The sequence below is a fragment of the Hemibagrus wyckioides genome, linkage group LG14 (assembly GCF_019097595.1).
Source record: "Hemibagrus wyckioides isolate EC202008001 linkage group LG14, SWU_Hwy_1.0, whole genome shotgun sequence".
NCBI classification, from domain to species: Eukaryota; Metazoa; Chordata; class Actinopteri; order Siluriformes; family Bagridae; genus Hemibagrus; species Hemibagrus wyckioides.
Genome location: NC_080723.1, coordinates 11,912,511 through 11,937,510, shown reverse-complemented (window position 1 = coordinate 11,937,510; position 25,000 = coordinate 11,912,511). Strand labels below are relative to the sequence as shown.

Sequence of the window (25,000 nt, the reverse complement as noted above, 5' to 3'; positions counted from 1 at the left end):
GATGACCCTAAACAGGGAGCAGCCGAAAGTACAACAACAACAACAACCATGGCACTAGACTTTGGAGCTTTATCCACTTAAAGTCCCAGCTTATTTATTAGCCATATCATTTTAAAGCATATGATTTAATGGCTATTAGTAATGATTCATTAATACAGATCAACTAAAATGAAAGGCTTTTTTTTGTATCAAAAATGAATTATTGTCTTTCAGTTTTTATCCTAGCCTAATATTTTTATTGTTAAACTTTTCTCATAGGAGTTTTCCCATTTGACATCACTGTGTCGTTTGTTAGCCTTATAATATGCTTTGTGATATTGTTTTGTCACAGCAGGAGTCATCAGGAGTCAGTTTATGTGGATTTATGATGGAGACTGATGCTCGAGTATGCACTCACTATTCACAGCTGGTGAAAGCATATTACCACCACAAATCAAAGCAGCCTTTAAAACCAGGAAGAAATGTGTTGAAACACAAACTAGAGCAACACCACAACAAATCTGAGCATGATATTTATACCAGAGCTCTGTTGAATTCTCATATCTGATGGGTCAGAAGGTGTCGATGTTCTGTAACAGCACGTCTCAGGCAGTTTCTATTTCTGTATATTAAATGGTAGGGTTAGGTTCATATGCTCATTTTAATACATTGTTTTTTTTTTTATATAAAATGTATTCTGGACACTACATAGTCTAAGGCTTTTAATTTAATAATGAAAAACACATCATCAGTGATATGATGAAGAAAGTGAAAGAGTCTAAGCTCTCTCTGCTTATGGCAGGCTTCCAATATCATGAGAAAGTGTTTAGAACGTGTAACTTTCTCCATTTTTTGGTTTTATTAACCTCATTTGTTCATTCATACATTTATTCATCTATTTTCCTTACGTTTTTTCCGACCGGGGTTGCAGAGTCAGCAAGCTGAGATGATCAGCCCCAACCTCTCTGTCCCTAGCCACATATCCACATATTCTAGCTCCACCTAGGGCAAACCAGCTCTGGGGTATGAGCTTGAAACATGTCAAAACCACCTCATCTGGTATCTCTCAATTAACTGGAACCGTAGCTCTCAAGAAAGAAAGGCTGAGGTCCAGTAGCATTAAATGTGTTCTATAAATAGTTAAAAAGCAGGACTTGTCAATTGTTAATAAACTAAATGGTGCAACTGGCAAATCACTGTTTTATAAGATGAATAACACACTTTGGGCCATGCTTGTATTGGAAAAAAAAATTCTCTTTGTGGTGGTTATAGCCTTCTGGGTCACATCAGACCTCATCACACCTAATCTCAGCCTCAGACGTCATGCCCAGGAACCATTGGCTGGATATCAGATGTATATGGCGCACAAAATTGGAAACACTTTAGGAGTTTTGAAGTCATCACCTGGTTGGATTCTACAGGTTTTTGGAGAGACTTTGGAGTGAGTGTCATATTTTTTAACTGTCCGCTTGGAAGCAAAGCTGTCGTGATGCTCTACTTTCCTCGTGGAAGAAGGAAGCCGTAGTGTCTATGACTGATGATGATCCCTTATGAGGATCAGCTAAACGCTGGCTCTTTCCAAAATATGTGAAGTTCACAGTACAGACTCATTAACTTTCTTAAATGAACAATCTATGGAGGCACGTCGGCTTGTTTTTGTTGAGACATTAACTGTACATTTTCACACCCTTAAACATAACACTGAGCAAAACAAACTGTGATTGGTTGCTGTACATGCCAGTTAAAGGCTCTCTTGGGTGGTTCTTGGCCATTAAAAACTGCTATGGAGTCCAGACCTTCTGCCATCAGTCTGAAGTTCTGGCTAATCGAGACTACCTCACACCATACAAGTAGAACTTTGTAGAATGTTATGTTACTTTTCGATTGTCTTTAGTACACTTAGCATGCTAATCTCACTGACATGGACTTCAGTTTATGAGACTTTCACCTGGACTAAATCTTGCGAGCTGTGTGTGTAAATAAATGACGTGAATTATTATCTCTTGACCAGTGAGCAGGACTGCTGTACACTTCTTCAACCTGCTGTACACTTTCTTTAAGGTAACCAGAGTAATAAACTATTCAGTGGTGACTAGTTGCCTTTAAGGCCCCTCCTTTGCACACACCCCATTTTGACTTGATTTGTGTAGCAACTACGAGACTTTAGACTCGGCTTGGACTTCAGAGCTGCTGACCTGCTTGTAACTACTGTAACTTGACTACAGCGCTATTAGAGCTGCAGGTTGGATGATCTCAGAACTTCAGACTTTGTTTACAGTTTCAGTTTTTCTGTTTCTGTCAGTAGAGGAGTGATTTAGTGCAGTGAGCTTGGGCTCAGCTGTGGAAAGCTGAGTAAAGTACATTTGTTCTGCTTATGTTTACCATGTCCCCTGAGCTGTGGCTATTTTTAAATTGCTCCTTTCTCCCTCTAGGCTTCCCTGGGACCACTCTCTCACTTTCTCTCTCATCCCAGACTGCTACTCCCTTTCTCCAATATGAACCCTCCAGGAGCATGCTGGGATAGATGCAACGATGATGATGACCTGCCCCAGATGGACGGCACATGTGACGCATGTGAACCAGACGAGCCGCAGCCGGCTATGCAAATGTGTGTTATTTGCCGCTTTGCCTTCTGCATGATTCACGCCGAGAAACACACACGAAGCACCAGACATCCACTTCAGCCCTACAGACCTCCAGAACCTGGAGCGAATGCCAACGCCCACATCAATGCTCAACCCGAGGCACACGCAAACCGGATGGAAGAGGCCGAGGCCGTGGCCGCTGGGGGTGGAGCTGTAGGGATGGAGGGGCAGGATGAGGAGCAGAGTGGGTGTGAATCAGGAAAGAGAGACACAGTGACAGTAGAAAGACTGAGATGTAAGGAACATGGACAGGAGGGCTCGTTGTACTGCAAACAGGACGAAAAGATTGTGTGTGTGTTGTGTGCTGTACAGGGAGATCACCGAGAACACGAGATCATCACACTCCGGGAAGCCTACATGTGGCAGAAGGTGAGTGTGAGAGGATGGCTTTGATTTAACATCATCATCGCCGTCAGGTTCTCAAAAAATAAAAGTACAATTTTAATAAATTAAAGGATTAATACTTATGAGCGTTAATGCCTTTGCAAAATAATGATTTTATCATACAAGGTAATCTTTTAGATTCATTTGTATTTATTTACCCAAAGCATTGTTTTCTTCCCTGTCCTATTAGTGATAATTCTCCAATCTTGTAAAAAATGTATAACCTTTGTCTCTACACTGCAATCAATCAAGCCATTTCCACGCAGTTATACAGTGGAACCTCGGCATACGAATGAAATTCTTTCTGGAGGCAAGCTCTTAATGCGTAAAAATTCATATTGTGATGCGACTTTTCCCATAAGAAATAATGTAAATGCATATAATCTGTTCCAGCCACCCAAAAATATTACCAGTATTACCAATTTCCAATGGTCAAGGGTCCTCACAGGAAGTCGTGCCACCAAGCTTGGACTAAAAATGGAACAGACCACCCATGCCACCAATCTGTCAACAAAACACGTGCGAGAAATCACATAGCTTTTGAATGCAAGCCAAAGACTCATTAGTCTGCTCATTACATAATATTTTATATCGCATTAGTATGTTCATTACAGAATATACATTATAAAAATAACATTGTAAACCTTGTATAGTGAACTAAAACATTTAGCCACAGCAAAGAGGGACCATCCATCCATTCTACACACCATTGTGGAACCTAGAGCCTATCCCAGGAGACTCTGGACACACAAGGCAGGGTACTCCCTGCACAGGATGACCGTTAAATACTTGTTTGAAATTTTACTTTCACTTCTAGCCCAATATTCATTTTAATATCTGATTTAAACATGAAGCCCAAATACAATATATATTTTAAAAAAAATACAGTGACATTCATTTATTTATTTAATTTCCTGCAGTAAGGTACAAGCAATAATAAGACATTGAAACCTTAATTCCACAAATTTACATTAAGCAATAATATTAATAGCAGAATGCGGTATCCTAAACACTCAGATGTGAATATTTAGCTATCCTAATACTATGTATATATCCGTGTTCACTTGTCATTGTACTTATACAAACCAAACATCCGTGCATCTTCTTTAAGTACAAGATCTTGCATCAGGTACAACAGCAAAGATATTCTTGCTCTCTCTGTGTTTACTTCACAGGCATGTGCATTTTCTTCACAGGTTTTACACATAACACTGCAGTTAATCCACTCACACAATACGTTAATGAACTTTGGAGAAGAATTCACCTGATCACAACGAGACACAAACTTTCTATCACAAGTGCGTAATCAGACTGTTTGGGGTCAGTTTTATTCAGTACGCTGAGTTTGGAACACACAATGAAGAGAAAAACCAAAACTTTCAAACCAGATTGAAATCCACACCGATGTGGCTTTTTATTGAATCTTTTTATTTCATGCTGGGTGGATATTAAAGTAGCTTACAAAACATAGTGAAGGCAATATACTTGCATATCAAAGACATCATCCCACATATCATGTTTTACTGAAGGCGGCTGAAATAACACCTGCTCCCTGAGTATCTTCAGCAGCCCTTAAACAGAAGCGCCAAATTTTCCACTGGACAGTAATTCCTGAACACATTCACGTACTGCAGGTGTGAAAACTTTCAGTCCTTCACTTCTCTGATATTCAGTATCAAAGTTATATACACTATATTGGCAAAAGCTTTGGGACACCCCTCTAAATCATTGAATTCAGGGGTTGGGCTTGACCCCTTAGTTCCAGTGAAAGGAACCCTTAATGCTTCAGCATACCAAGATATTTTGGAAAATTTCATGCTCACAACTTTGTGGGAACAGTTTGGGGATGTTCCTGTTCCAACATGACTGTGCACCAGTACACAAAGCAAGGTCCATAAAGACATGGATGAGAGAGTTTGGTGTGGAGGAACTTGACTGGCCTGACCTCAATTTGATAGAACACCTTTGGAATGAATTAGAGTGGAGACTGCGAGCCAGGCCAAAACTGGGACGTCTGCCTTTACATGCACATGAACGTATTATGGAGTTGACCCGCCCTTTGCAGCTTCAACTCTACTGTGAAGACTTTCCACAAGGTTTAGGAGTGTGTTTATGGAAATCTTGGACCATTCCTCTAGAAGTAAAATATGTAGATACCATGACCTGAATATATTTTAGAAAGAGCAGAGAACCAAAATGTAAAGCTTTAGTGTGCAAATAACTACATACAGTCCCCTCTGAAAGTACTGTAACAGCAAGGCCAGGTCTTGTCTTTCTGTTCTATACAGGAGACATTTGGACTTGGGATAAATGTGAAAAATAAATATGAATCAGTTGAAATTTTGGTCCAAGGTCTCATATTCATCTTTCAATCTTTTAATACGTCTTTTAATCTGTCTCCAGCGTACAGCAAAAACAAATGAATTGACCTTGTCGTTCCAATACTTTTGGAGGCGACTGTATATTCATGTTCTGAAAAAAATTTTCGTTTTAAAAAAGAAGGCACCAAGTAGATGAAATTATTTGACTTGCCTTGCCATTAAGTTAAAGTCAGCTAATGTAAAAGTTCAGCCATTTTTATAATATCTAAACCTTATAAAAACATAAGAATAAGAATATGGTCATGGGTGTGTTGGAAATCATTTCTATACACCAGATCATTCCGCCAATATAAGAGACACACCTTTATCTAAGAATTTATAATATGTAGTGTCGCTTGTATGCACAGTGCATGGATTAGGGCATGAAGAACATTCGAAGGATTGTGCCACAGCCGTTTCACTTCAAATAGTACTGGGTCTATTATCCTGATCCGTGAGAAATACTATAAAATGGGAACTATAAGAACTATAAAGATAGAAACTTTAAGTAAAAAAAAAATACTACTAATGCACCTGCTGAACTACACTATTGCCAAAAGTTTTTGGACACATGACCGTCATACCCATATGTGGGGCTCTTTAAGATCTTTAAGGCTGAACCCCAGGACACATCACCTGACATCAATGTCTGACCTCCCTAACATTCTGAAACCTAGTGGAAAAGGCCAAAAAGTGGAGACAGATCTGCAAAGGGATGTTCATGAACATTTTCTACAAAGATTTTAAACAGAAATGAACGTAAACCAGAAGTAGAGTTCAAAATTCCAGCAGATTTTGGGCCAAGACATGTCGTGAGATATCATGACAACCTGCATCCATCACAATGCACCAAAACCTTCTTGGATTCTTGCAGATCAGACATGAGTACAGCTATCATAGAAAGTAATTACATACACTATATTGCCAAAGGTTTTGGGACACCCCTCCAAATCATTGAATTCAGGGGTTGGGCTCGGCCCCTTAGTTCCAGTGAAAGGAACTCTTAATGCTTCAGCATACCAAGACATTTTGGACAATTTTGTGCTCCTGACTTTGTGGGAAGAGTTTGGGGATGACCCCTTCCTGTTCCAACATGACTGTACACCAGTGCACAAAGTAAGGTCCATAAAGACATGGATGAGCGAGTCTGGTGTGGAGGAACTTCACAGAGAGATGAATTAGAGTGGAGACTGCGAGCCAGGCCAAAACTGGGACAGCTTCCTTTACATACACATGAATATAATATGGAATTGCCCACCCTTTGCAGCTATAAAAGCTTCAACTCTTCTGGGAAGGCTTTCTACAAGGATTAGGAGTGTGTTTTTGGGAATTTTTGACCATTCCTCTAGAAGTGCATTTGTGAGGTCAGGCACTGATGTTGGACGAGAAGGTCTGGCTCACAGTGTCCACTCTAATTCATCCCAAAGGTGTTCTATCAGCTTGAGGTCAGGACCCAAACTCACTCATCCATGTCTTTATGGGCCTTGCTTTGTGCAGTCATGTTGGAACAGGAAGAGGACATCTCCAAACTGTTCCCACAAAGTTGCGAGCATAAAATTGTCCAAAATGTCTTGATATGCTGAAGCATTAAGAGTTGAAATCAAGCCACAGCAAAATTGACCACAAAAGAAGTCACAAAGAAACTCCATGAAATCCTGGTGTTACTACATAAAGCAAATACAAGTGGAATGTTCAGTTGTCCACATACCTTTAGCCATATAGTGTAACAATATATAGTAGAGAGGAAATGGTCTATGAGCTGATATGACATACCAGACTCGCTTCAATTTACAATACACTGTAAGAGAGTAAAGGCTAGCATTAAGAACATTGTAAGAAATGTCGCAAATCAATACCAACCTTAATTAACTGTTACACGCAGAAAGAGTGAAGCTGTACTACTGCTAGTAATAAGGCTGTTGAGCCTAGTATCGATGCAGCACTTTTCGGCTCTTTATTTCCCTTGTTAAGCAAGTGATCAGGCATGGCATTAAACATTTAATTAGCCCTAGTGTGAGAAAAGAGCAACACAGAAAGCAAACATGCGCTGATCAAAAATGGCATCGAGCTAAATCCACTCACTTGTACTATTTAAAGCTTTCGCTGTCTGGGATGGAGAGGGTAACATGCTTAGTCACTAGCTTATTGATTCCAGAATGCTTTAGTTGTGGCAAGTAGGATGTTACATATAGGCTAATTGCTCTATGCCTCATTTATACCTGATGCTTTAGCTGAACGTTTAGGCAGCTGTGTTGGATACACATGTGATGAGCAAAAGACTATGTCTCCTATTGACTTTTCTCTCATTATTTTTCTCTTAGAGTAAAGAGGGCATAGATCTGCTGGCGTGTACTCAAGAAATGTCCGAGAAGATCAAGACCAAGTGGACCAGTCCAGATGTAAGTTGGCCAGACTGACTCCCAGCTATTAGTTTTATATGGTCAGGTTTGGTCATGATTCTGATAAGTTTAAAGTTTCAGTCTTGTTTTTTTTGTGATTTCTCTTAAGCATGCAGGCACTCTAGGGTGTACTTTTTAATTGCTTCTTTCCTAAACCATGCTGAAAACAAACCCTGGCCAAGTTTATGATTCCAAACCATTAAAATATAGCTGCCGTTCCATGGTCATGAAAGGTAACTCTCAAGCTCATTATATGAGGACACAAGCCATACAGTAAGCAGTTATAGTAAAGATAAAAGCTAAACAATGGTTTCAGATAGTTGATCGCCTTCTCAGAACAGAACTGTAGTAGGAGGACCCAATAGAGCTTCATTTCTTTCACTGGGAGAATTGAAATCAGTTTTAAAGGATATATGGGATATTACTCCATTGGTTAATGGTACTGTAGATATTTGCCATCAGATCATGTTATAACTGTATTGGATCTTTTTTGCTTTAAGGTTAGATGTTACCTATTTAAATAAATCATAACTTGTAGGATTACAGTATGGCATTACATTGTGGTATATAACCAGGGATTCATTAGTTTATAAAAGGCCAAGACAAAGGACATGTGTATTATTATCACTTTATACAACAACGTAGAATTCTCAAATCTGATTGGTTAGGATGTGCTGATTAGATTATTACTACAGCAGCTCTGACAGTGATTCCAGCTAGAGATTGTTGTGAAGGTTGGGAACATCTTCAGGATAGAGTGCTCTGTAGTTTATTACTATCACTACTGCATCTTTTTGCCTTATAAATATCAAGAGAAAGAAAAAAAAGAGAAGCTGCTGAGGGGAAATGACTTGCTGTTATAACATAAGAGATAACAAGAACTAACTTTTATTGAAGATGTTCCACAGCATTAAAGGCAACTATTAATTGATTGAATGTATGAGGTTTTTATTCTTTAATTAATTGTGATTGATGGCAAGTTACTGTGAGAGATTAATAAAACATTCAGGGTGATAATGAGCATCACGACACTGTGTGATTATTTTCCTAGTGGTTTGTCCATCAGTAACATTACTAAACAGAATTCTGCCTAGAAATCATACTGTATAATCTAAATAGCGCTGTATAATCTAACTCCTCCATTTGAGCTCTGTATCCATCTTGCTTTAGATCACCACCTGTATTTTAACAACATGCACTATATTGCCAAAAGTTTTGGGACACCCCTCCAAATCATTGAATAGTGGTGATGTTTCTTCAGGGGTTGGGCTTGGCCCCTTAGCTCCAGTGAGAGCAATTCTTAATTTGTGGGAACGTTTTGGGGATGACCCCTTCCTGTTCCAACATGACTGCACACCAGTGCACAAAGCAAGCTCCATAAAGACATGGATGAGAGGGTTTGGTGTGGAGGAACTTCAAAATCCTGACCTCAACCTGATAGAACACCTTTGGGATGAATTAGAGTGGAGACTGTGAGCCAGACCTCCTCGTCCAGCATCAGTACCTGACCTCACAAATGAGTTTCTAGAGGAATGGTCACAAATTCCCATAAGCACACTCCTAAACCTTGTGGAAAGCCTTCCCAGAAGAATTGAAGCTGTTACATCTGTAAATAACGGGCCAACTCCATATTCCATTCATGTGCATGTAAAGGCAGACGTCCCAGTTTTGGCCTGGCTCGCAGTCTCCACTCTAATTCATCCCAAAGGTGTTCTATCAAATTGAGGTCAGGCCAGTCAAGTTCCTCCACACCAAACTCTCTCATCCATGTCTTTATGGACCTTGCTTTGTGAACTTGTGTGCAGTCATGTTGGAACAGGCAGGAGCCAACTAAGGGGCCAAGCCCAACCCCTGAAAAACAGCCCTTGAATTCAATGATTTGGAGGGGTGTCCCAAAACTTTTGGCAATATAGTGTATATCTTTTAGCATCTTATGCTTACACTGTAAGAAATTGTTCTCTCTTTACACCGGAAATGGAATCACAGGTCTGATTAGTGTGTTCAGGTTTGTCTCCCAGACCCCGGAAAACCTTTCTTTCCTCCTCCACCTTTGTGCTTTCTTCCTATTTGTCCTTTTTTCTTTTTGATCTTCTACCCTTCTTCTCTTTTAGCCTTATTTTTACAAATGCACACACACAGTAATAGCAAATACCTTTTTATTTAATCTGGTCTTTTTCTGCTCAGCTTAGCCCAGTTCTCTGAAGAGTAAGAGGCTCTGTGTGCATTAGGGGCTTACAAGAGCTTAAAGTCACCCTGTACTTTAGTAAATTTTAATAATAAATCATTTCGAGGGAATAAAAGTGTACTCATGGTTAGTACATTTGGTTAGAAAACAGGAGTGGGTTAAAGCTTATCAAAAACTCTAGTGGTGGTATGGATCATGCAAGTGTTATTGTGTCATAAAGTATAAGAGCCAATCAGGGAGCAATACACAAATGGCGTTTGTAATGACACCAGTTTATCAGAGATGGGAGATTTTAAGGCTTGTGATGTTTCCAGTTTGTATATTTGTCAAATGCCTTTAGCATTCAAGTTTAACGTTATATGTACGTTTTATTGCAGTCAGTCCTCTGCTGACACCAAAAGAAATTTTTTACCCAGTGTTAAAAATAACACCATGTGCACCTACACTTTCCCCCAATCAAGCACTGGAAGTATGTATGTGTTCTGCCTTAGCTGAGGCTAGAACTATTTTAAATGCACATCTTTTCCAATCCTCATGGCAAAACTTCAGTATAAATTCAGAGCATAATGGAATGAGATATCATTCTCAGGGCATGTTAGCTCATTAGTGTGCTTGTTTAATTACGGATGTTGCCTCAGGGGTCATGGCTCTAGACCTCCGTGTCTGCCAGCTTATATCTCAGTCTTCCTGTGGGACTGTGTGCTATCTGAAAAAAAGTGTAAGATGAGATAGATTATATATATACATGCTCATCCACGGAGAGGAGTTTATCATTATATGTGCCGCACTCCCTCATCTCTGTCTTCTTTTCTTCCTCTGTTCTTCTCCGGCTGGGATTGTTTTTGCTTATTTTAAAATGACATACATGCTCGACCAACAGATGTTCACCATATGTAGTCAGTACCTATCATCCTCTCCTTTTCTTTTTCCACGTGTGTTTAATATTTTTAGTGCAGGCCACAGTTTCATTAATGAAATGAGAGCGCATGCTTGTGTGCTTCACAGATCTGCCAAACTCTGTTTTATTACAAGATTATAAAATCTATGGAGATATTAAAATTTCATCAGGGAAGCCAAGAACTGTAAGAATCATGGTGCAGTCTAACCAGACTTCTTTCTCTTTCTCTCTGTCTCTCTCTCTCTCTCTCTCTTTCGTTCTACTCTAATAGCTACTTGAATAGTTCAGGGCTTAAAGTCATTAAAGTACTTCTTTTGCATTTACACTCAGCAGTGAAAAGAGCTCTCTCTCTCTCTCTCTCTCTCTCTCTGTCTCTCTCGCATTTTGAGTTGAGTTACCATGTAATTTCAACAGTCTGATTACAGCCACAGAGAAATGCCAATAGCCGGGAAAGAGAAAGTGAAGGAAATCTTCCCGGAAAAAGCACTCACTTGGACAGGGGCCATCACTCTGAGTGAGGTGACGGCCATTTCAAAGCCATTTGGTGTTAATGTGCCACTAATGTGTTTCTCTCATTGACAGCTCTTTGTAGTCAGTATTTCTGTTCTCACAGAATAGATTCAGCACTCACGGTGTGTGACTGGAGGTCTATAGTCATTTATACTTTCTCCAGTAATCCTTTTCCATAGACACAGTGCCAAGTTTAAGGACCTAGTGACCGTTCCAGAATCAGCCAGTGTTTCCATCAGTTAGAGAGCTGCACCAGTATACACTCAGAGGTGGGAGATTCATATCTTAATAATGTCTTTATAACCACGAAGTGTAGTTTATCATCTTTAATATTGAGCAGAATTTGTTGACATTGTGCACATATATTACACGTTATATCTTTTAGCTTTTTATACTAGTCTGCTAGACTTCAAGGTCTGCTGGCTTTAGCAGTGTGTCAGGTCTTTCTTCCATCCACACACACACACACACACACACAATTTTTGAATTAAATTTTTTCTTCAACATACATGTACAGCTCCAAAAGATTTCATGTTGCTGAGCAGTCGTCATGGCAACAGTGACGGTTTTGATGCTGATAGTTCTTGTTTCTAGATAGGCAGCACTTTACTTTTGGAATTGAAATGTTTTTTTTTTTTGGCTAAGGCTGGTATAGAGTCACCAGCTCTGACACCAACATCAGTATAGTGTTGGTGAACAATGACTGGGCCAATTCACAGGAGCCATGAGGCTCGGTGTACATTAGTGATTCTTTACCTGGGGGTCGCAAAATTTCTTAAAATTCAGCAACACTCGCCAAAAGGTTAAGACACACCGGTGTTGAATGATTAAATCCTTTGTAGTTGTTAAATCCAGCCTTTCTGTGAGACTGAAGAATGTGTAAAAAATGAGCCTTATGGAAACCTTCTGAGCGAGATGTTTGGGTGAACAGACCAGATCTTAATTCTAATCAGGCCAGCATGGAGAGGGGGAGTGCAGATGACAGTCAAGGCTAGGATCAAATAAATAACAGATGCCAAAGACATAAAGACAAAGAGGTGTCTAGAAGACACTCGCCTTCTTTGTCCCTCTTTTAACTGACCCATTTCCTTGCAAGAAACATACGTAATCTAGATCTCCTCTTGTTTTATTCTTTTACTTCCAGTAATGAAGCCTCCACTTGCATGGACCCTCATGTATTAATACTCATGTGTACAGTCCTGCACTAATCAGTACAATTATATCTACAGTGATGCTTGAGATAATCTTTTATCTCTGCACTTATATAAGGTCAAGGCTTTGGCTAATGGAACTGGGCTTGAATCAAAGGACAAAAAGGCCAAGCACTATTCATCAGGTAGCAGATTGATCTTTAGAGCTAAAGATAATAGACTTTCTCTACTTCTGGCAACTTGTTGATGGATCATGCAGTCTTGATTGCTGGACTGCAGTGGAGTTGCAGAGAACTGTTCAGAACTGTACCAGGCCATTGGGCTCGTATTTGTTCCAGACTCCAGAAACGGTATATAATGAATACCAGTCCTTCAGTTGTCTCAAGGCTAGTCGTGAATAAGTGACGGATGAGAGTAAGGAAGAAGAAGATTGCCAGGCAGTATGGTTGCGATAGGCTAGGTCATGGTGCATTAGCTATAAAAGTATGGTTTCAAATTAATGATCGTAAACAGATCCTGAAGGGAAAGTAGGAAATGGGTTTGAAGGGAGCACATGAAGCACTTAAGTGTGCTGAAACCTGAACAGATGGTGTAGGATGGTGGCACTCGAAGCCAAAGTCCTTATTGTGAAATGGGATGTAAAAAAAAAAACTATTTGCTATTACAGTGACAAGTTTGATGCCCCAAGCTCTTTGCCTAATCTCTGTCTCTGGGACTGCCAGGTGCTCAATCATGTCATCTCTATTGTCAACTTCGTCCTTCCTCCGTTTCTTCAGATACATTAGTTCTCAGCTCTTCCACCTGTGCCTGTGCTCCAAATTTCCATTTTGCAATTTTTATAACAGGGCCAAAATTAGATGTAGCTCATTTGGCAAGCCTGTGTCAATGTCTTTTCTAATGATTTCTTTTCTCTATGATTTGCCCCCCCCCATCTTTTTCCCTTTTCCCGTCTCCTTTTCTGCCACGTCCTCGACCTGTTCTTAATTTCTCTGTTGTGTTCTTTGGCCAGATGAGCCCAGATGAGCTGGAGCGCTACGTCAACCAGCAGTTCGATGAGTTACAGAAGCTGGTGCGTCAGGAGGAGTGGCGTGTGCTTCACCTGGTAGACCTGAAAGAGGCCTTTTTGACGGCGCATGCTGCTGAGAAGATTGCTGAGATCAGCGTTCACACCGAGAAACTGCAGGAGGAAATGGACTCCATCACACAGCAGCTGGGTGAGCTTGACCACGCTGAGCAAAACGGTGTAGCCCCAGCCAACCTGGCACCTCTGCTGGCAGGACAACCCCGGCCGCCTGGTGCTGCAATACTGGAACAAAGACCTCTGGTGAGCAGCCATTCTCCTTCAGAGCAGAGAGTTTGAGCAACAGGAAGTTCCAAATTAGTACATTGGTGGCCAAAGCTTTGGGTTTCAGGAGTGTCTGTGTGTAGTCTCTGTCCTCATGCACAAAAGTCTTCCAATCTTTTATATAGTCTAGTATAATACTACACATTACATTCTAAAACATTTCAAGAAAAGCACCATCAGAATAAGAGTGAAACCTTGTATTAGTATTAGATCAGGATAACTGCACTAATGTGATCCAGAATGAATTTTAACAACAAGCTAAACTGATGGGTGTTAAACGTCTGCACCACTAGACATGCTTTTAATGTAAGTAAGAAATAACTACTTCAGCAATAATAACAGTTAATAGCTTGTACCCAGCAAAACAAAACAGCGCTTATAGCTGAACACTACATAGGGACAACTTTCAGCTCTAAAAAACCCATCACCGTTTTTAACAAGATCCGTGATTGATCTCCACAGAGAAAGCAAGGGACTGGAAAAATGGTGGAATTAACTTTGCATTAGAAATTGAAGAACTAACAATAGCCCTTCCATGCATGGCTCCTGAACACTTTTTTTTTTTATTTCTTTATTTCGAAGTTTTTCTGTTAGGAAGTCAGTATTAATGTAAGCATTATTATGAACAATGGCTAAAGCACTGGCATAGAAAATCAGTTTGTAGGCTTGCCCAGACTACAGTAGTTATACAGATTTATTTACCTGAGGACTAGACCTAAGTGGTAAAAAAAAAAAAAATTGGGCTCCTTTTCATAGAACTGTTATTTACTGCAAAAATATCTATCCGGTGTCTGATATACATCCAGTATCCATCCCCTCGAAATTGAATTGAATTGAATTCAGGTGTTGTTTTTCAGGGGTTTGGCTCGGCCCCTTAGTTCCAGTGAAAGGAACTCTTAATGCTTCAGACATTTTGGACAGTTTCATACTCCCAGCTTTGTGGGAACAGTTTGGTGATGACCCTTTCCTGCTCCAACATGACTGCACACCAGTGCACAAAGCAAGGACCATAAAGACATGGATGAGGGAGTTTGGTGTGGAGGAACTTCACAGAATCCTGACCTCAGCCTGATAGAACACCTTTGGGATGAATTAGAGTGGAGACTGCGAGCCAGACCTTCAGGCATCAGTGCCTGACCTCGCAAATGTACTTCTAGTGGAATGGTCAAAAATTCCCATAAACACACTCCTAAACTTTGTGGAAAGACTTCCCAGAAGAGTTGAAGCTGTTATATCTGCAAAGGGTGGACCAACTCCATATTACATTCATGTGCATGTAAAGGCAGACGTCCCAGTTAGGACAGGAAGTCAGTATTAATGTAAGCATTATTATGAACAATGGCTAAAGCAGTAGCATAGAAAATCAGTTTGTAGGCTTGCTCAGACTAGTTATACAGATTTATTGACCTGAGGACTAGACCTAAGTGGTAAAAAATTGGGCTTGTTTTCATAGAACTGTTATTTACTACAAAAATATCCATCTGGTGTGAACGCAGAAGCTGGTAACGTCGCCCGAGTCAAGCCGTAAATTATTATTCTGTCTTCACTACAAAGGTCGTCGCATTTATTAGCCAGACCAAGCAGGTTCCTGACGAATAATTGCGGGATCATATTGTCACTATGAAAAGAGAGTCTAAACATCGAATCTCTCCCCAGGCGTCGAACCTAAAATGGTTTCCAAAATGTTTTCTCTGAACCCTGGTAATGTTCTGAGCCAGTCCTCCTGAGTGTGCACTAAAATTCCTAAATGAGGTTGGAGGGCTGGAAGGGAGGGGGTGTTTTGAAGGTCTTTAGATGTATGAGGCTATTAAGACTGGTTGTGTGGTTTCTCAGGGCCACAGGAAGTAAGAGGGGAGGAAGGAAGGTCTCAGCAAATCTAGGGAGGCTTATGAAGGGCAGTGGTGTAAGCATTCTGGACACACACACAGTTCTGAAGGCAGGAGGATTTACCACACACGCTCACAGACGTGTAGGTGAAGGACAGTGGCGTAGGCAGGTGCTCTGGATGTTTGCCAGTGCTGAGTCTGACATGAATCTACAGCTATAACAACGGTACATATCAAGGTCATACACACACTTTACACAAATTAACACAAACTTATTCACACTCCTGTACACACATGAACACAGCCGCACTGTCTCACGAGTGCACACACACACACACGCTTTTATTGCATGCAGAATTTAAATGATCCCTTCAGCTCACTGGTCACCACATGATGAGAGAACAATTTTTTGTGAGAGCTAAATTAGGCGTGTGTGTGAGAGAGAGAGAGAGAGAGAGAGAGAGAGTTTGTGTGTGCATGTAAGTGTGTTTATGTGCATGTGCCCCAGCATGTGTGCGTGAGTGTGCGTGTGTGAGAGAGAGAGAGTTTGTGTGTGCATGTAAGTGTGCGTTCATGTCCATGTGCCCCTGCGAGTGTGTGTGTGTGTGAGTGTGTGTGAGTGTGTGTGTGTGAGTGAGTGTGTGTGTGTGAGTGAGTGTGTGTGTGTGAGTGAGTGAGTGTGTGTGTGTGAGTGTGTGTGTGTGTGTGTGTGTGTGTGAGTGAGTGTGTGTGTGTGAGTGAGTGTGTGTGTGAGTGTGTGTGTGTGTGTGAGTGAGTGTGTGTGTGTGTGAGTGAGTGAGTGAGTGAGTGAGTGAGTGAGTGAGTGAGTGAGTGAGTGAGTGAGTGAGTGAGTGTGTGTGTGTGTGTGTGTGTGTGTGTGTGTGTGTGTGTGTGTGTGTGTGTGTGTGTGTGTGTGAGTGAGTGAGTGAGTGAGTGAGTGAGTGAGTGAGTGAGTGTGTGTGTGTGTGTGTGTGTGTGTGTGTGTGTGTGTGTGTGTGTGTGTGTGTGTGTGTGTGTGTGTGTGTGTGTGTGTGAGTGAGTGAGTGAGTGTGTGTGTGTGTGTGTGTGTGTGTGAGTGAGTGAGTGTGTGTGTGTGAGTGAGTGAGTGTGTGTGTGTGAGTGAGTGTGTGTGTGAGTGAGGTGTGTGTGTGTGAGTGAGTGTGTGTGAGTGGGGTGTGTGTGTGTGTGCTTGAGTGAGTGTGTGTGCATATGTGTATGTGCATGCATGTGTGTGTTCGTGTGCATGTGCCCCTGCTTGTGTGTGTGTGTTTGCCTTGTCCTGAGTGATGGATGAATTTGGGAAATGCTCTGCTCTAGGTTAATTGTGATTTATAATTAAATGTGGACTGGTTCTCTGATTATTCTCTGTATTTGATTAAAAGTCACACACTGAGGAAGACTAAGATCTCCATACACGTATACATCTGTGTCAGTGAGGGAAGCCGTTTGGTGAATTAGAGCTCACTGAATGTGTGGAGATGTGATCTAAAGTCTGTCACACATCTGGTTTAGACAGAGATAAACACAGGATCTAGTATTAAATGTAAACACACACACACAAATCTCCTGCACTTTTAGCCTTCTATTTTGGATATTGAGCAGTAAATAAAAAAAAAATAAAATAAAAAATATAAATATATATATATATATATATATATATATATATATTTTAATTTACATTATATATATATATATATATATATATATATTATGCCTCATTATAAGATTAAGAGGCTCATTTAGATTTAAAAAATATATGAGCAGAGACATCCAGTTTAAGTTTTTATACCATCCAAATTGCTGAGAGAAGCTTTTTACTAGTGTGCAGACTAATCAAACTTTTTCCAGCACAGAGCTAAATGTTCACTAGAGAATATTTCTATCAAAAAGTCTGTGCTCTATCTTCGCAACCATTGCATTGTGTTGTTTAAAAAGAGTACCACATGTGCTGCATTGTGCATTAGTCTACTAGCCCAGATCCACAAAATAAATGGTAGCTCCACAAACCTGAATTTGTTTTCAATGCATTCACTTTGCTAAGTTAACACTGTTTGCAACGTCTCTTGTGTTAGAAAGGAAAAAGACAAAGTGCAGCTAGTCAATAACAACCACCACGCTACCACTGCTGGGCCCTGGAGCACCCTAAACTGCTCAATTTTATCAAGATTGAGATAAAAATATAAGTCACTCTGGATAAGGGCGTCAACCAAATGCAATAAATGTAAATGTACTGTTACAGATAAAATTACTAACAAATGTCTTAGCAGCTAACAGACTATGAATCACATTTCTTTTTAAATTGTTTATATCTGACATACACGATATTGCCAAAAGTTTTGGGACACCCCGTGAAATCATTGAATTCATGTGTTGTTTTTCAGAGGTTGGGCTCGGCCCCTTTAGTTCCAGTGAAAGGAACTCTTAATGCTTCAGCATACCAAGACATTTTGGACAATTTCATGCTCCCAACTTTGTGGGAACAGTTTGGGGATGCTCCTGTTCCAACATGACTGCACATCAGTACACAAAGTTCCATAAAGACATGGATAAGTGAGTTTGGTGTGGAGGAACGTCAGAGTCTTGACCTCAACCTGATAGAATGCCTTTGGGATGAATTTGAGTGGACACTGTGAGCCAAACCTTCTCGTCCAGCATCAGTACCTGACCTCAAAAAAACGCTTCTAGAGGAATGGTCAAAATACCTTGTGGAAAGTCTTCCCAGAAGAGTTGAAGCTGCAAAGGGCGGGACAACTCCATATTACATTCATGTGCATGTAAAGGTAGACGTCCCAAAACTTTTGGCAATATAGCGTATAACACATGAAGCCCAATACATTCTTAACTCTTAATTTAGCACTCAAAAAATATAAAAAGCTTTTGTCCTGCCATAAATGATGCCAAACCCAGCCTGAGCATATCCTAATGCGCTTCAGTGTTTTTGTGTAATTCAGCTGACATTCTATCTCAAATGCATTGAATTACAGCTGAACAATTGTTACTCAGAGTTGACACAAATAGGAAATTTGAAAAATGTGATGTCGGAACAGGTGGATTCTTTCCCAGGATAAATGTATAGAAAGCCAAGAATAATTGTGACTATGCAGAGTCAGCGCGCACACACACACACACACACACACATCTATCTTTAGTTTGAAGTGTAATCAACACTTACAAATCTGTAAGTGAATGAACAGGGCAGTAGAGAGGTAGAGAAGCAGAGCTCATTTCTAGCACAGTGTTTGTTTTAAAATCAGGGCCAGAACTAACCTCTGTTTCTTCACTCCTTATTTCTGATTAAACACAAACTCTGAACCAGAAGCAACATATGAAGACATTCTGACAATTTTCTGTGACAGATCTCATGAAATCATTACACATGTATCTCTTGTAGCTCTAGTTACTACTTGTGAGACTTCAGCATTGTGTAAAAAAAGCTATTTAGCTATTTTAGCTATTTAGTAATTTAGTTTTTCTTTTAATTAGGAAAATGACCCAGCAACTCTACTGTAGTAGTGTACAGTTATAAACTCCATAACCCTTTTTTCCCTCAGGACACTGCTAGAATATTTTATTAGATTATGAACTGATTTTATCAAATTTTATCTTGTCTTGCCTTGTCTTTCATTATCTTGTCTTGTCTTGCCTTGTCTTTCATTATCTTGTCTTGCCTTGTCTTTCATTATCTTGTCATGCCTTGTCTTTCATTGTCTTGCCTTGGCTTGCCTTGTCTTCTCTTGCTTTGCCTTGACTTGACTTATCTTGTCTTGTCCTGCTTTGCCTTGTCTTATCTTGTTTTGTCTTGCCTTGTCTTGTCTTGCCTTGTCTTTCATTATCTTGTCTTATCTTGCCTTGTCTTTCATTATCTTGTCTTGTTTTGTCTTGCCTTGTCTTTCATTATCTTGTCTTGTCTTGTTTTGTCTTGCCTTGTCTTTCATTATCTTGTCTTGTTTTGTCTTGCCTTGTCTTTCATTATCTTGTCTTGTTTTGTCTTGCCTTGTCTTTCATTATCTTGTCTTGTTTTTTCTTGCCTTGTCTTGTTGTGCCTTGTCTTGCCTTTTATTATCTTGTCTTGCCTTGGTTGTCTTTCATTATCTTGACTTGTCTTGCCTTACCTTGTCTTTTATCTTGTCTTGCTTTGCCTTTTCTTGTCTTGCCTTGTCTTGTATTAATCTTGCCTTGCCTTGTCTTTTATCTTGTCTTGCCTTGCCTTGTCTGGCCTTGTATTATCTTGCCTTGCCTTGTCTTTTATTATCTTATCTTGCCTTGCCTTGTCTTGCCTGGCCTTGCCTTTTCTTGTCCTGTCTTGCTTTTTCTTGTCTTTTCTTGCCTTGCCTTGCCTTGCCTGGCCTTGTTATACATTCAAGATTAATTTAAATTCTGTTTGTCAAACACACCTCTATATTTACATTGATATATGTGTATTTGGATGTTTTCTGGGGGATCATTATTGTAAGGAAGAGCGCTGGTGAAAATGTGTCAGGATATCTTGCTATTTTCAGGGCTGTACTCAGAGCCGAGTTCCGCTCACACAGTGAAAAGTAAACACCAAAACTCAGCAAAATCAGTATTCAGATCTCAGACATAACTACAGTATATGTTTCCCCGATCAAGTGGTTTAAGCGATCCTATCATCCGAGATGTGATGTTAATGCCAGGTCAGACTCACATTCCATAAACACAAAGCCTGCCTCTTCACACACACACACACACACACACACACACACACTCATTCTTCCATTCTCACGCTCTGACACAGCAACGCAATCAACCATCCACTGTACATTTTCTATTGTGTGCTCCATGGTTGCTGATTGATTATGTTGGCCAGTGGGAGAAAGACTTTTGATTGCCTGCTCAAAGAATCAGTGCGGTAGAGGAGAAATGAATTTGTGCAACGCAAGCAAACACTCTCAGGAGGACACAAGTGTGTGATTTTTTTTTTTTTGTTCATCTATTCAACATTTCTCAACATCTGCTCATATGCCGTAGATAGCGAGCTGAGCATTTCAATTCTAAGCTAGGCATTTAAGCAGATTTGCAGTGGAGTAAAGAGGTATTTAGGCTGATTTGTCAGGCTACGCCTCAGCTCTCTGCAGTATACAGTACACTGCAAAAGTATCTACCTCCCCCTTGCAACATTTCCACATATTGAAACGTTACAACTTGGAAGTGAAATTGGCTTTTGCTATTTATTTACTCACTACGACATTTTGCAACCCAAAGGTTAATTAAGGTTAATTATTTATTGCTTGCATATGTATTCACCCGCCTGGGTCAATACTTAGTAGAACCACCTGTGGCTCCAAGACTTTTGGGATACAGTTCTATCAGCTTTGCACATCTGGATTCTGATATTTGTGTATATTCTTCTTGCTTGAGTTCAGCAGATCGGACAAAAACCGTTGGTGAAACGTTGTTTTTTATTGTTTGAAGCACTTCAGTGTAGTTTTGCCAGTCTGTTTAGGGTTATTGTGCTGTTGGAATTTGAAACTCTGTCCCAGTTTCAAGTGCCTCACTGTCTGGAACAGGGTTTCTTCTTGGATTGCTATTTATCCGGCGCCAAACCTGACCTGTTTCTCAGTCTCTGCTGATGAAAACATGACACCAGGTCCAGTGTGGGGAAGTTGCTCTCAGACTGATGAGCAGATATATGGCCAAATATAGTGTTTTGTGGCTAAATTTTGGTTTAGAGAACCTTATTCCACACATTTATTAAAAGAAAATAGCTCATTCTGCACATTTTCCAGCTCCTGGACCTTCTGGGAACAGGTGTATTTATATTCAGATCATATGACACTTTTATTTCCACTGACTTTTAATGGTAACTGGTTGCACAAACAGGTTTCACAATGGAGTGGGTAAATACCTATATTTACCTTCATTAATGTTTGTTTTTCATTTCGTAAGACTTGGGCAAAATTCATATATTGATTCCCACCCTAACCCTACCCCCAAGTTCAATATTATATGGTGTTTTTGTATAAGTCAATGACATAACATTTATATTAAACCAAGGGAAAAATACTGAGATAATTGGAAAGATTTCACAAGGTGTAGCTTACTGGTTAAGGTGTTGGACTATTGATCAGAAGGTTGTGAGTTCAGATCCTGGGTCCACCAAGCTGCAACTGCTGGGCCACTGAGAAAGGCCCTCAATTGTTCAGTTGTATAAAATGAGTCGCTCTAGATAAGGGCGTCTGCTAAAATGACAGAAATGAAATGATTGACACAAGGGGCAAATACTTATGCACAGCTCCTATAATATTCAAAATATAAGTAATGCAGTATATTTGGGATTTTTTTTCAAGCTGCTGCCACCTCCTGGTGTGGTGAGTTATTCCCATTCCAACAGGTGGAGAATGTACAAACAATGTGATGCTTCATTCATATCATTTTTAAGAAGATTTGATACAACAATAAGGCAACGGAGCCATCAGATAGGCTTTAATGTTGGCTTGGTGTGTCAGGGCTCTAATACATGCCTTAATTTGAAAGTTTTTGAGTGTGTAGCCCATCATTAGCCAGTTATTAGATGACTCCACTTCTCCTTAGGTTAATGAGGAGGTCAAAGTTCCTCAAAGGGTTTTCAAGTAGCTCTAGCCCACATGCAGAGTCCAGCAGCTAATGAGATGCTCTGACTTAATGTCTCACTCTGAACACGGCAACACTCCCTACACAAAGCTTGTCTCCTTACTCTTCATTTCTTTTTACACTCCCTCCAATTATCCTGTTCCAAATGATATAGTCTTTTTTTTTTTTTCCAGCCCAGACACTTCTCTCATTCAGCTTCTTAATGGAAACGGCCAGCTGAGCTGAAGCACAGGCGCTAATGCACGGGCAGACGCAGTGCTCTTATCTGCTTTTCATTACGCTGTCCTGTCTTCTAATTAAGCTTGAAGAAAGTTTGTCTGTCTTTTCTGCTCTCTTTCTCTCTTTTTGTCCATCTCCTTCTGATGCTTCTCTTTCACATCTTTATTTTCTCCTCCTCTCAGTTTCTCACAGTCAGTTGACTTGCAACACACAATACACAGTGTACACAGATGGGGAATTGTGGCGATAAAACTAAAATAACAGCCACCCAATTGACTTCAGATGGCCCGATTCTAGCTGGGTCTCGGGCTAGTTAGAGGTGTTTGTGTCAGGCTTTAAAACGCAGCTACAAGAGAGCGTGTTTAATCAGAGTGAAAGCCCACAGGTTTAGCCCTGGGCTAATGAGCCTAGACGAAAATAGCATATCCATCCACGGCTAGTCAAGAAGTAAGCGTGCTTTTGTGCCGAGACGGCGCCGGCTTGTTTAATCATCCTCTTATCTAGCGATAATAGTGCCAGGTGATTTATAGTCCTTGTAATGATGGAGATGTAGTATAAAGGCACATCTGCTTTATTGCTTCGGCTCTATTCAGCCTCATTTTTCTTTCTTTATTTCCCTGTTTTTCAGATGGACCCTGAAGCCAGACCAAGGTAAGACAGCTACAGTGAATTATAATTTGATGTCTGCTGCTTTGATTCTCTTGGGAACGCACAAAGCTTGTAATGTGACTGCAAAGTCTTCGATCAGCTGCACAGCATCCAGATGTCTCCTCAGCAAATAAATACAGACTACAAAGTGTAGCGTGACTCGCCCGAGATCACCCCCTCCATCCCACCCCGCCCCGAGTTACAGGCACACACACTTGTGTATATTTATATACATACTCACGCAGAAACAGAATAATTACTTGCCCCAAAATCTCACGATTCATCATGTATACACAGTGACATGAGCTTTTCTACCTCTTCCCTTTATACACACACAGCTGCAAGTCAGCCTTGATGTACCTTATATCCTCAAGCAGCTCTGCTGTGTGTGTGTTTGTGTGTGTGTATGTGTGGTAGAGATGACGTTGAGACGTGTTTATAGTTCAGTGTAAACTATGTGTTTTTGTTGTGAAGCAATTATATAGAAGCAAAGAATACTTTCTCCCATTTTCTCAATATATTCCAGCTCAGTTTTATTGTGCTCTGTTGGCATGCCTATATTTAGCATATTATTATTATTATTATTATTTTTTTTTTTTAGAACACCAAACACGAACAGTCATTTGTCAGCTTTAAAGGAGCAGTGTGTCAGTTTCTGAGCCCTCATCTGAATATGAGGTGAACTGCAACTGCAACGAAAAACATAAACAGACCTCAACCCTGCTGAACCTGTGTACGCCTTGTGAAGATATGTTTAGGGAAATAATCTGAACCTGAACAGCTCAGGGACAGGGCTAATATATCTTTCAGAGAAATATAAACAGAAGCTTGAACTGAAGACAGATCTGCTGTATGAGAAGACGGTAAATCACAAATGTATCAATTGAAATGACTTCATTAATAAGAGGATATATAATATACATAAATCCCTCTAGGATTGCAAAGATGGTGTTCTTCATATTACTAGCACTGCTTGACTGGTCCCACAATCTCTCAAGGTAAGAGGTAGGTATACACCGACCAGGTATAACATTATGACCACCTGCCTAATATTGTGGTGTTCCCCTTTTTACTGCCAGACAGCCCTGACCCGTCATGCAGTGTGTATTCTGTGGACCACTTTTGATAGATACTGACCACTGCAGACCGGGAACACCCCACAAGAGCTGCAGTTTTGGAGATGCTCTGATCCAGTCGTCTAGCCATCACAATTTGGCCCTTGTCAAACTCACTCAAATCCTTACTCTTGCCCATTTTTCCTGCTTCTAACATCAACTTTGAGGAAAAAATGTTCACTTGCTGCCTAATATATCCCACCCACTAACAGGTGCCATGATGAGGAGATCATCAGTGATATTCACTTCACCTGTCAGTGCTCATAATGTTATGAGGTGGTGGAATGAACTTCCCCTAGATGGCCAAGCAGCTGAGTCACTGGCCATCTTCAAATGACAGATGAAGACCTACCTCTTCAACTCCAAGCACTGTTTTTAGGCTAATGCTATCCTAACTCTGTGACCTATTGAACCAGTGTTAATGTATTCATCGATAGAGACTTCAGTCGCTCTGGATAAAAGCGTCTGCCAAATGCCAGAAATGTTAATGTATATGTTAACTTTAATTTCTTTACAATCAGGTTTTGATTTTCGTTCAGGTTCACGATTCGATTTTGAATCAGGTCTTTTAAATCCTTAAATGTCTTTTTGTGCCTTTACAAGTCTGTCTTAGATCATAGAGCAAGGATCATGAACCCGCAGACTGAGCTCCACATCTGGACCAAGCAATTTCAATGGATGAACTGAGTACAAAAAAAATACTGTAGCAGTTTACATTGACATATGAACATAAACAATTTCAAAA

General features: G+C 40.3%; 1 protein-coding gene across 2 annotated transcripts in view; it reads left to right on the top strand.

The window, feature by feature from the left end:
* Positions 1–25,000, top strand: part of trim44 (tripartite motif containing 44) — a 57,014-nt gene that overhangs the window by 2,738 nt on the left and 29,276 nt on the right. Inside the window, exons 2-6 of one of the 2 annotated variants that reach the window (XR_009206538.1) lie at positions 2,412–2,993; positions 7,690–7,767; positions 13,521–13,835; positions 18,064–18,462; positions 23,121–23,143. Coding sequence is in view for 1 of the 2 variants with exons in the window: in XM_058408336.1 (XP_058264319.1) it covers positions 2,475–2,993; positions 7,690–7,767; positions 13,521–13,835; positions 23,121–23,143 (935 nt within the window). In the remaining variant the exon portion in view is untranslated. The remainder of the gene's footprint in view (positions 1–2,411; positions 2,994–7,689; positions 7,768–13,520; positions 13,836–18,063; positions 18,463–23,120; positions 23,144–25,000) is intronic. The other variant, XM_058408336.1, reaches the window with a different exon arrangement.